Raw genomic sequence first — 12,498 nt, 5'->3', positions numbered from 1 at the left:
AATTGGACAGTTGTTTCTGCTGACTCAAAAATGTCTTCATTTTATAATTTTCTGGCCTCATGCTTGTAAATTAAGATTATTGAGATGTCATGTGATGGACTTTCCTGGTTTGTAGGTAAGAATTTGAGACAAAGTAGAATGCAGCACTTCCCAATAAGTAACCTGGGATCTGTGCCATAAGACCCGAGGCAAAGGTTACATGAATTTGGGTAACTAGGTTAGAACTAAGTTATTGGGCCTTTGCCTGGAAAACCAATTAGAGGTCTTAGATATAGCAAGGATGAGGGAGACATTTATAGCCTTTGGAAACAAAATAATGGAAGTTGGTTTTTCAGAAGTTAAATGTGGTGATACTATATAGAGAAATTTCTAAGAAATAAAGTCTGATGGCAAGGAAATTGGGCATGTGACTGTTGCAGTAATCTAGGGGTAAAGAAAACCTGAACAGAATAGTGGCAATGAGAATGGAAGTGAAAGCATAAACTTAAGATATTTCAAAGGAAAAAATTATAGAACATCATGATGGGTTGAATAAAAGGGAGATGTGAAAAACAACACATTTCCTATATTGGAAGACAGTGGTGGTGTCACTGAAAGAAAGGGGACAGTTAAGAGAAGGTACTTTGAGGGAAAGATGTTTTGTCCCATTTTTGTAATATTGCATTTAAGGTGATGTTCAGGCATTCAGTCTGAAATGCCTTGATTAAACGTCACTGGAAATACAAAACTGTCATTCTATGTAAAAGTCAGGCTGGAGAGATAAATTTGGCAGTTATTCACATAAAGCTGATAGGGGTAGACAACCTGACTGAAGCTCTATAAAGACGGATCCCTTTCTTTTTTAAAAAAGAAAATATAAAATACCTATTTATGTAAATAAACTATTTTATTAGGTATGTAGTCTTAAATAAACATTTCCAAAATTGAATTAAAACTCTCCCTTTTTTTTCTTAGAGTGTCATATCTCAAGCTTGTCCCTATAAGAAAGTTCCTACACTTGTATGAAGGTCAGTGACTAAAATGTGTTAATACTCTTGAACCTTACCTTCTCTTTTAGTAAAACAAAGATCTTTCCCACTATTAGACTGAGAGAATGAAATTGAGAAATTAAAGTCCAAATAATTCAGTCAGTTAAAACTTTATGAAATTGACATGGCTTTAATTTCTCAAATGGAAAGGCAAGTAATTGAATTGGGGGAAGTGTGCTGGTCTCCAGTTTCAAGAAACAGTGCAGCACAAAGACCTGGCATTCTGGCTGAAGAGCTGTAATAATAAACAGAAATTTAAAAACCAGGAAGACAAGTTTTCCAAGAGTTCGACTGTGGCATTTCAAAGGAGATTTAACAAGAAATTCCGGAAGATGGCCAAAAATGGTTTCAATCATTGAAATTCCTTATTTGAATACTTGTTTTTGATGGAGAAACCCACCTAAGAGGAAAGAAAGGTTCTAAGGTCTGAAACTCTCACCCTAAATGAGGTTTGCTTCTGAAGAAAACTGTTAGCCAAAAAAATCAAATAAGAATTCAGCACTGCTTAAATTGTAGGAGTTTAAAAAGTGACCAAAGCAACAATTTTTTAAAAATTAATTGAAAGGGCCGAGCCCGTGGCACACTCGGGAGAGTGCGGCGCTGGGAGCGCGGCGGCGCTGGGAGCGCGGCGACGCTCCCGCCACGGGTTCGGATCCTATATGGGACTGGCCGCACTCACTGGCTGAGTGCCAGTCACGAAAAAGACAAAAAAAAAAAAAAAAAAAAATTAATTGAAAGCAAATATTTTGGTTTTCGAGGAGAAAAACCTTGTTTTGCAGGATTCCTACTTATAAAGTCAAAGTATCTTGCTCTGTTTACCTAGTTATCACTTGCCATGAAAAATAGCTTCCCATCATTAGACAGAAATACTATATTACTCTATATCTTTAACTGATTTTGATGTTTAATGTTCTATTTTAGTAATATGAAAACAAACCTAAAATGTTAATCTGTACTTCCAAAATAGCCTTTGAAAACCTTGCTAATATGTCTTCTGAATATATCAGGATCTTTTGGGCCATTTCACCTTAATCCTTGAACCACTTGATTAAACCAAGTTCAGTGAACCTATGAACTCAAATTAGGTTATCCAGAACTGGTAATGTTTCTTTCTGTTTTTCCATCCTAGTTATATCTGACTTACATGCTTGGTATGCTGACTTCTACTCTCTTTTCATGACTCCTAAATTATGAAGGTAAGTGAAGATTTAATATCAATTACAGTCACGTGACATTCATTCTAAACTTGTATTCTCTTAATATTTTTGTAATTGCTAAGCATTCTTGTAGCATTACATTTTTATTAGCAAATTATGTATATTCCAGTTTTTGCTGGGCTATTTTTACTCTGTTTAAATGTATAATTTTGTATAACTTTCAACAAATTAGTATTCCTATATACCTCTATATTTTCATCTAATTTCTGTGTGTCATTACCCAAGTAAATTTTAATAGAAAATACCGTGGGTTTTTTTCTGTAGTCTATTACTTGAATCAACTCTTTCAGACTGGATTATATAAAGTATCCTCCTAAATCTTTGAATCTACTATAATTCTTGTTTTTCCAAGTGTCTGTTACTGAGACCATAGCTTTCCAAATGTTTCAGTTCAGTTCAGTTGAGACCGTTAGATGCCCAGCACTGTGCAGTAATATAAAGACCACTATAAAGCACAATCCCAGTCCTCATCTTAAAAGAACTCATGGAACCTCAGACATTGTGAACGGACTTCCTTGGGTTTCTTATTACGAAAGGGTAAGACAAACCTCCTATTTGGTTTCCTACCTGGGGACTCAAAGAAATTCAGATTTTTTCTAGAAGTGTTGTGAAATGATGAAGAGTAACATGAAATAGAAACAGTTGGTATTTGGTATGTTTTACCCAGCTGATAGCGTAAAAAGCCATTTGTTTTCATGATTTCTGCATTTGAGGTGTTGGTTTGAAATCTGATGGTGCCGAAGACTGCCTACTTAAAAGCCTTGCATGGATCTTAGGAACATTTTAGTTTGGGGAGCAAAGTCCTATTTATTTTGTTACACGTTTAGTTGTTCCTTTTTATTCTGTGCTGTGCTTAATACTTATTTCCCATTTTTACCCATGTAAGGTTTTAGCTTTTCATCCATTAAAAGATTATTGTAGATAGATCTCACAGTTTAGATAAACACTAAGACATTTTATCAGCACCACACTCTCCTGAGTGAGCCATGGGCTGGCCCCTAAACACTAAGACATTTTAGATGGGTTTTTTTTTTGACGAAATTCAAACATAACTTTTTATCTCTAATAGGCCCAATAGAAGGCCTAATAATTCTTGAAGTGTAGCTCTGTAGCAAAGCTGGTGGTTAATTGTGCTTTTTACTAGGTCGCTGATATTCCAGAAATCTAAGTATTTTTAATAATATATTTTCATCTCCTCTATTTCCTGAGCTTTTTGTTTAAAAACATGAAGTTCGATGCCATATTGTTCATGCCCATAGGTTTTTTGGCTCCAGGAAGGTAATAACATTTTGTAAGTTTCTTTTTGAAAATCTCCTCTTAGTGGTTTCTACATCACTAAACTTGCTGTTACAGAGTCAATTTCCCCAGCACAGAGGAAAAATAGCAGTAGAATAGAGGAGATATAGAGTGCTGTTAGCAAATCTCTTATTAACCCATCAGTCTCTTGTGATATACATCTCTAGTGATGTAACGATTTATGATAAAGAATCAATACAAAACCTTATAGAACAAAGCTGAAGTTTTTCAGATTCAAATGGTGTACAAGGCAATTAGAAAGAGATTATGATTCCCTAATACATACTAATACCCTATGTATTAGTCCGTTTCTGTTGCTTATAATGAAATACCTGGAACTGGATGACTTATAAGAAAACAAAATTTATTGCTTACAGTTTCAGAGGAAATCCAAAGTCCAGCGAACACATCTGGTGAGGGTTGTCTTTGGTGGTGGCTTTACAGCAATGCAGGGGTCTCACATGGCAGAAAATGGCAGAGCAGAGACAGAGATAGTTCTTCATGCACTCTCCTTTTAAAGCTCTCAGAACCACACCCCTACAATCTGATCACCTCTTCAAGGCCCCACCTTCAAATTACCATAATAGGATCTCCCACCCTCAAAAGTTATAGTAGGAATTAAGCTTCTAATATATGAACTTTGGGGGACATAATTCAGTCAATCCACAGCACCATATATTTCTCAAGCTGCTTTCCCTTGACCACTTTATACTACTTCAGGCTCCTGATTTCAGGTATATTTTAAAAGCAGCCAAAATTAATTCCAACTTTACCTAAGAATTCTTTGTAATTATGACATATATTAAATCTAAGAGTAAAATTAAACACTATAGCTCCTTTTCAGAAAATCTTTGTAGGGAAAACTTCCAATCACTTATAAGGTAAATTACTGAGGTTCAAAAATCATAAGCTAAAATCCTTGATGCCTTCTCAGAAATGAAATTGTGGGTGATGGGAAGAAGTTGAAACAGACATAACAGGAGTGAGAGAATGGGGAAGGCCCAATTACTGATGGTACCATTAAGACTGACAAACTTTAACATGCCACTGTGATGATTCACACTCACACTTGTGTATATGATATAGATTGATAAGTGTGTATAATTTGTTAGAACAAGGTTTTCAGTGTGGTTGGCCAAGACAAGCTTCTGCCATTATTTCCTTACAGTTTAAAATAAAACCTACAAGTTATTTCAGTCAAGAAGTTAGGAGTTAAGTGGTGCCCATATGAAAATGTTGACTTTTTTTGTTGTTTTTTTTCTGAAGTAGGCAAGAGTTTTTAATTTGCTTGAGTTGCATCTAACTATTTTCTTCAAACTACACTTTCCTGCCTCCCTTTCTAAAACAAAATTCAATTTTATTTGCGTGTCTTAATCCCAGTTACATTGTCCCACTGTATTTTGGAATGACCACAAGAGGTTTACTGAGATGATACTGATAGATGGGTCTCCAGATGAGATAACCTCTGAAATATTTACTAAAATAATCTCAACCCACTCTGAAAGTGTACTTACCCTAATGAATAATATATTTTTTTTAATTGTGGTAATCTGTCTCTTAAAAAAATTGCATTGCGAACTCATGATTTTTGAGAAACTATTTGAAAAGCTTTAAGTTACTTTAATTTAAACCCATTGTCAATGTTATGAGTTGTATTTGTGGTAAGCTCTAGAAGGGCAGGAATTATTTTGTTCTTTTCAGTAAGGATCTCCAATGTCAAGAGTAGTACTTGGCACATAGTAGATGTCAAAAAGTATTTATTGAATGAATGTTATGTATATTATATGTTCCCATAGGTAATATATTTCTACTAGCTCATTAAAAAGAATATTTTTTTCTAATCTCAAAATTGTTTCCTGAAAACGTAAATGACTAAGAACACTTTAATAGCAATTTAAACACTTCCTGTCTTATTCCTTGCCAAACTGTGTTACAATATTTTTTGCTTCAATATTTTTTAACGAGTTATCAGTTTTTAATCTTATCAGCAAAGCGCTATACTGAACTAAATAGTGTTACATCCATAACCATACCAATTATACCCAACTAGTTAAATCATATGTATGCTAAAAATTTAGCAGAATAGAAATATTGTGCCCTAGAATATAAGGCTAACAAGGGAACCAGACCAAACACATCATTCCTAAAAATGAAAATGACACACTAAAACAACTGAGTCGGCTTTTCTTCAGAAAGGAGAGAATGAACACTGCCAAAATCAAAACAAAACTTTATTCTTAGGTCATTTTTTCTTATTTGGACATTCAGTTGCTAACCTTAACATTACTAATATTTAAGTATTTTGCACTGACATGTTATACATAACTTTTTTGAAGTACTTAGAATAATTTTTTAAAAATCTTTCTTCTCAAAAAAATTAAAAAATAAAATCTTTCTTCTCCACAACCTAGTACACAAATCTAAAAGTTACTAGAAATTTCAACTTCTTTACTAAGTGTAGATGTTTCAAAGGAAGGGTGGTAGAGTAAAATTTGTGTTAGTATGAGAGATAATAGGCTATACTATGCCATAACAGTCTCCCCAAGCCCTGCACATACACATAGATATAATATTTCACATATGGCTTCTTCCTTTTTTTTTTTCTTTTTTCTTTTTAATAGATAATACATCCACATAGTCTGGTCTGGTGAAAAGTAAGTCTTCCTCCCACACCTAAACACCACTAACCCAGTTTTTCCTCTCCATAGGTGACCTGCAGTTTTGCTGAAAATTCCATGCATTTATAAGAAAGTGTGTATATATATTTTTCCACAAATGGAAACTATATATATTTTTTCAACTTTATACACCATTCTGTAGTTTTTTCCCCCCACTTATAATATGTCTTGACGATCCTTTGCTGTCAGTTTATAAACTGCTGCCTCATTCTTTTTAAGGGCTACATAGTATTTCATTGTATGAATCATAAGTTATCCATTCCATATTGATGAACTTTGAGCTTATGTCTAATGTTTTGCTGTTACAATGATGCACTTTCTTACTTGAGTGTAAGCTCTTTGAAGACAAGGATTTTTGTCTTACTTTTTTTAATCCTAACAACTTAATATAGTGTCCAGCAGATGTTTAACAGATGTTTTTTGAATGAATTAATTGTACTTTTTAAAATGGTGCTTACCTGCTTCTACTCAACAGATTTTAACCCTACTATTTGCAAAGTTCTTGGTGCTCTTTGACTTAATGATTCCTCCTCTAGGTGTTTATCCTAGTGTTTAAAGTGATATGTACATATATAATACCTACAAGAGGAAATACTAAGTTAAAGTATATGTGCAATTTAAATATTGGTAGAGTACTCCAAAGCTTTTCACCAAATTTAGGTACTAATTATTAACAAAGATGATATTGCTCTTATCAAATGTTTAGCACAGTACTTTACATATAGTAAAGTGGGCCATCTGTCTTGTCATCAACATCACTGTTACTGAGTGCCTACCATGTGCCAGGCAATGTGTTGAAAACTTTACTTTATCTTCTCTAATACTCACATATGCTATGAGGGAGAAATCTTTATTATCCCCATTTGATAGATGAAGAAGTTGAAGCACAAAGAGGTTAAATGACTTTCCCAAGTCATATAGCTAATAAGTGACTGAGCTGGGATTAGAAATAAGCAGTCCGATTCTAGAGCCCATTTCCAAAAGTTGTGTGAGTGTTCATGAAGAAGGAAAGGGGAAAGAAGCATTGAAGGTAGAAGGAACGTGTGCCAAAGCACCAACTGCGTGGTGTTGTTTAGAGAGCAGCAAGCAGTTGTGTGGCTTAAGCACTGTTGGTGCCTGGTTGCCCTGAGATGGCATGGTAAAAGGTGAGGCCAAAAAGTTACATTGAGTACAGGTTTGACTAACATGTATGCCCCAAACATGTAACTTCCAGTCAAGAAAATGGCAATTTTCCTTTACTCTGAAAGAGAACAGACAACTACTTCATTTCTTTTTCTGAGATTGCTCTGGTATGATGTTAGTCTCTGGTTTTCAGTGTTTTGTTCATGGCAAGGGCTTCAGGGCTTTTTATCCTTTCAAAGCTATAGCATTCAGTTTTGTCTTCAGAGGATATGTTCTAGTGCCGACCAGATGGAAGCCTTCCTTTAATAAAGTGTCAATCAGTAAGCCAAGGACATTTGCTCCATTTGCCAATTTTTGGTTTTATAGAAACATACCTGGGATACACACAAAAAAGTTTAATTATAAAGCATCCCTTTAATAACTAGCAAAACTACACACATAAATCTGAATTATAACCTCAACAGGCGTCATACCATTTTTGATCATATTTTTTTTGAGACTTCATTTACAAACCCAAATTAGTACTTTCAAACACTGAAAACAAGAGACCTTGCTGTGATTTCCAAAGTCATTTCAATTCCACATTTAGGAATATAATCAACATTAAGAATTTTCATTGAGAAATTATTTTCTGGCACAATTTGATCATACAATTAAATTGGCTTTAATTTTATATAGTGTTATTTAACTATTTCCAACTTTACTGTTTTTAATTTGATAAATACATTTATTCAATTTAATCAATTAAATTAATTGCTTTGATCAACTGTTTTAATGAACTTTGTGCATTTACAATTTTCCCCACCAATTTTACCAATTAGCACTGACATTACAAAATTTTTTTGTGACTTATTCCTATCAAATCCATTTTTTCAGATGAAATTTTGCAGATATAAAATGTCAAGAAGATTTTATTGTCAGTTTTACTCAACTGTCCATTGTCAAAGAGAAGAACTTGGGGTCAAAAAGCCTCTGGAGTAGAAAAAAAAAAAGCCTCTGGGCAGCTCCACAGAACCAGTACACATAATTCAAGAAAAATACACCAAGGGGCCGGCCCATGGCTCACTTGGGAGAGTGTAATGCTAATAACACCAAGGCCACAGGTTCAGATCCCTATATGGGGATGGCCGGTTAGCTCACTTGGGAGAGCGTGGTGCTGACAACACCAAGTCAAGGGTTAAGATCCCTTACTGGTCACCTTTTAAAAAAAAAAGAAAAATACACCTGAACTTTTCAGATTGGCTATATGTTGTCTTTAGTAATGTCAACAAATCTGCATAGATATAACCATATTACTCCTTCCTTATCTGCCATCAAGGATATTTTTATCTTTGTGTTCTCTTACCATTTGTTTATAAGATGTGAAGAAAAGACTAACTTCGATTAGTTCTAGGCAAAAACCAAAACTATCTGTAGTTTTATGGTATAAAAAGACACTTGAGGATATCCCTAACTTTCTTCTAATAATCATGATTGAAATAGAGTGGTTACTGTAGCTTACATTTAGAAACTCATTCTAGGCAAAGAAAACAATCAACAGTAAAATCTAAGAATTACCAAACTACAAAGCACATTTCAAGAAAATGTTTATTATTTTTAATACAGCAAATTTTTAACATTAATTATTCCATCTACACCCAAGCCCCAGATCTTGTTTGTCCTAGAAACATCTGTGAAAGAAAAAAAGTTACAAAACATCTCATAAAAGAATTAAGATACAAATACAGTAGTATATAATAGATGGTAACAAAGTGGAATGCCCTTGCCAGAAATTACTGAGCTAAAGTATTTGATTCCCTATGAGGCCAAATAGAAAAATAAAAGATTTCAAGGCACAAGAAAATGATGGAATAGAAGAAACAAATGGGAAATAGAAAATCTAAACTTATTTTAAATTTTTTAAAGTCAACCATACTTTTTCATTTGAGCCAGTTTAAAAAGGAGAGGTCAGATAGAACAAAGGCTACCAAAAGACTCTAGAATCCTGTGACCATAACTTGAGCTTGATAACATGGTATCACATGAATGGCCATCTGGAAGATGCAAGCCAAGTATTACTAGTACTATGAACTTGAGTTAATAACTGAACAACCTGCTAGGTTAACAAAACCTTAGAGTGGTAAATCATACTGGTAGAACATACTGAATAAGCTGATATACCAGACTTTTAGGAGCCATTCAAGCTCACTCCTCTACTTTCCACCTTCCATAAACATCTGAATAGACAGATTCAAACCAGGGAGGAGCAAAAAAAAAATTAAAATAATTGCTAATTAATGCAGTTATATACTCAAGGTGGGCCTTTCAAGGCTGGAGTTTTCATCTAATCATCAAAGATCCCCATAATGTCACTTTATTCAGGTTATCTATCTCTACTCTGAAATTGGCACTATATTAAAAAAATCACTAACACTTATATGAGATGGAAAAAATTCTGAACTTCAAACAACTGAAAAGAATACGATTTGGTGATACAAAAAAATGTTAATTTTAAAAATAACTACTGGTTTTGGTACTACCTATTGTGAAGTTTAAGCATAATGCCTTTTTCACGTTAAGATGAAAAAAAATTTTTGTGCTGTTTCTAACACAAACACTCAACAAAGAAAAGGGGAATCCATTTGGCACTGTGTACACACAGGAATGTCTCAATTTGAATTTCTAACATTATTTTTCAAGATTACACTTACTCTCTCCAAATGCATAGTTTTTAGAGAATTTATTAAATATATTTACTAAAATCAATGACATCATTTTTCCTTAGGTTTCTAACTTTTTGAAAAGGGATCCCCAAAGAGTTCATAATCATCCCATCAAATTTAGAAAAACAAAAAATTGGTCATTTCTCTTCTGTTTATTTAAGTACCCCACCCATGAAAATAAAGTTGTGTACAGAGGTATCTTAAAAGTTTGAGTTTTTTTCACAATCAGCCTCGTGGCTGGCTCTCTTCTTCCCAAAATGACAGTTCAACCTCTTGGAAAGGGCAGGAAATTATAAAGTGTAAAAACTTAAGAACTGTCATACTTGGCTACACTGCCTAGTGTTCTCCACGTGGTAAGCAAGACCAAGGAATGAGTTGTGAGAGGCAGACACCATCCTTCTTGATGGTTACTGCTGAAGTTTAGAAAGTATCCTAAACTATGTCTGTCCTTTACCAAAAATTAGTATATATTTTTTTAAATGCTATCAGTAAAGAACATATGTAGGCTTTTTTTCCTCCAAAAAATGAAAGCCAGCTTTCACAGTTGGTAAAATAATGGTGGACAGCACTAAGACGTTTTTAAGGTTGAAAAAAATGTCTGTGACAGCAGAGTGGAAATCAGTCTTAGAATCCAGCCAAGAACAGAAAGAAAAATTGAATAATTGACTCAGGAGCAACTATCCATAATATACAGACAGCCTACCCCAATATGTTGAGTTGTGTAAGAGCCAAGGATATAACAGGATACCAAATTTGCCATGAGATATATCTGCCTTTAAGAGTGTTTAAAAATAAAGTCAGATGAAGAAAAATCAGTAGTTAAATCATAAGGACTGAAAGAACAAACATTCATGTGTAAGGAAGTCAGGAAAAACGATTGAACCTTTGCTATGAGTGCTACTAAAAACCTCTTGAAAAAATAAGGCAATTCATTTCTAAGCCAAATTCATTAGCAATGTAACACAATCTATTAAATTATTTCCTCCTACAACTTGAATGTCTATAGTCCCAATTTTCCCTGGACAGATTTGGTTTGTTATTATTGTCCCACATGATAACAATACCCACTTCAGTCTGAAAAGTATTCTGGTTGGAAAACAATTATTTGGTCATTCTACCCAACTCCACTGGTTACCCCAAAACATATTTTGAATAATCATTTTTTCCAAAAAAAGCTTCAGGAATTACAAAATTTCAGTTTTGAGAGAAAACATCAGGAATTGGTATAGGAGAGAGATGCTTCAAAGTACAAAATGCCTGACTCCAGTTTGGTTATCAGTAGTGCTGTCAGAGCCGCACTGGAAAACCAGGTCATGGTAACAAGGTCTTTGTGGAGGCAGTGGAAGTAAGGTCCTCTGAGGAGGGAGAGTTACTACTCCAGGTCAGTGCAGAAGGTTGCTCTATAAACACTGTAATCCTCCCAGTTAGCATTTCAATTGCTTTGCTGCAAGAGCCAAACACCCTGAAAAAAGCTTGAGTGTTTCGGCTTAGGAAACGCACCTCCATGAGAGCAGGTCTTGGCTGTAGCAGGTGTTGGTTTAAGAGATCAACCCAGAGAATCAAGTTCATAGAAAAGAGCCTCTTTCTGAAGCCTAAGATAGTCTGAAAAGGTAGTGGGTAATAAAAGCTGGTGAGTTCTCAAAAGCTCTAAGACAAAACTAAATAAAATACCATCTCTGTCCACAAAAATCTGGCCACCAACCGTCTTGAGTTCTTGGTCCCTGCCATCTAACATTCATGCCAACTGAGACACTGGAAACTGCATTATGGTAGAAAATCTTGTGAATATCTGCCCTCTGACATTCAGAGTGACCAGTTTCTGACTACTCATTCTTCCCTAGCTTCCCTATTCTTCTGAAGGCTACAACCATCAGTCACAGACTTATGAAGAACTTGCAAATCAACCTATAACCATAAATGTTGCTAGTTATATATGATTAAGAAATGGAGGGAAGAATAACAAAGATGAAAGACCTGGATTCCTTGGTAACTACTGTAAGGCAAATAGTGTATTCACAGCTGTGTTTGCAAGTTTAAGTTGCTTGGGAACTTGGAGTATACAAAATAAAAAGCAACAGATGAGGAACTGAATAGTTTAAGAAAAACTGCCAATATATCTGATAGACATCAAATAGAACTCTTTTCCTGTATTGCATTAAAAAAAAGAAAATGAAAACTTGGTATAAATCTGTATTATTTTTTTTTTTTTAAGTTACTGGGAGCAGAAAAGCACTCCCCTTCTCCACACACCTCCTCCCCCTTACTTACCATGAGCCATCATGTCCAGAGGAAAGATTTACAGAATTGTCTTAATTTCTTACGATCCTCTTAGCAGTTTAGTGGCTAAATCATGAATTATGTTGGGAATGAGGCAGCCATTTACCTCACCTAGCAGCTTAATTTGACTCTTCTCATAGCCAGAAGGAAATGATTTCTTCTGCACTTTAAATTTAGT

The 12,498-nt window shown here is 34.5% G+C and overlaps 1 protein-coding gene and 1 long non-coding RNA gene across 5 annotated transcripts in view; one reads left to right on the top strand and one right to left on the bottom strand.

The window, feature by feature from the left end:
* Positions 1–12,498, top strand: part of LOC134381856 (uncharacterized) — a 115,147-nt gene that overhangs the window by 90,647 nt on the left and 12,002 nt on the right. For all 4 annotated transcript variants that reach the window (XR_010024026.1, XR_010024028.1, XR_010024027.1 and 1 more), the window contains 2 exons: positions 955–1,007; positions 2,158–2,224. This is a non-coding gene — a long non-coding RNA (uncharacterized LOC134381856). The remainder of the gene's footprint in view (positions 1–954; positions 1,008–2,157; positions 2,225–12,498) is intronic.
* Positions 7,483–11,874, bottom strand: KCNRG (potassium channel regulator). The gene is given in 7 exon segments (XM_063101666.1): positions 7,483–7,530; positions 7,532–7,611; positions 7,614–7,696; positions 7,698–7,715; positions 11,301–11,411; positions 11,413–11,594; positions 11,596–11,874. Coding segments are annotated over 7 exon segments (801 nt in total).

This window comes from Cynocephalus volans, chromosome 7, assembly GCF_027409185.1.
Source record: "Cynocephalus volans isolate mCynVol1 chromosome 7, mCynVol1.pri, whole genome shotgun sequence".
NCBI lineage: Eukaryota > Metazoa > Chordata > Mammalia > Dermoptera > Cynocephalidae > Cynocephalus > Cynocephalus volans.
This window is presented reverse-complemented; position numbering and strand designations above follow the sequence as displayed.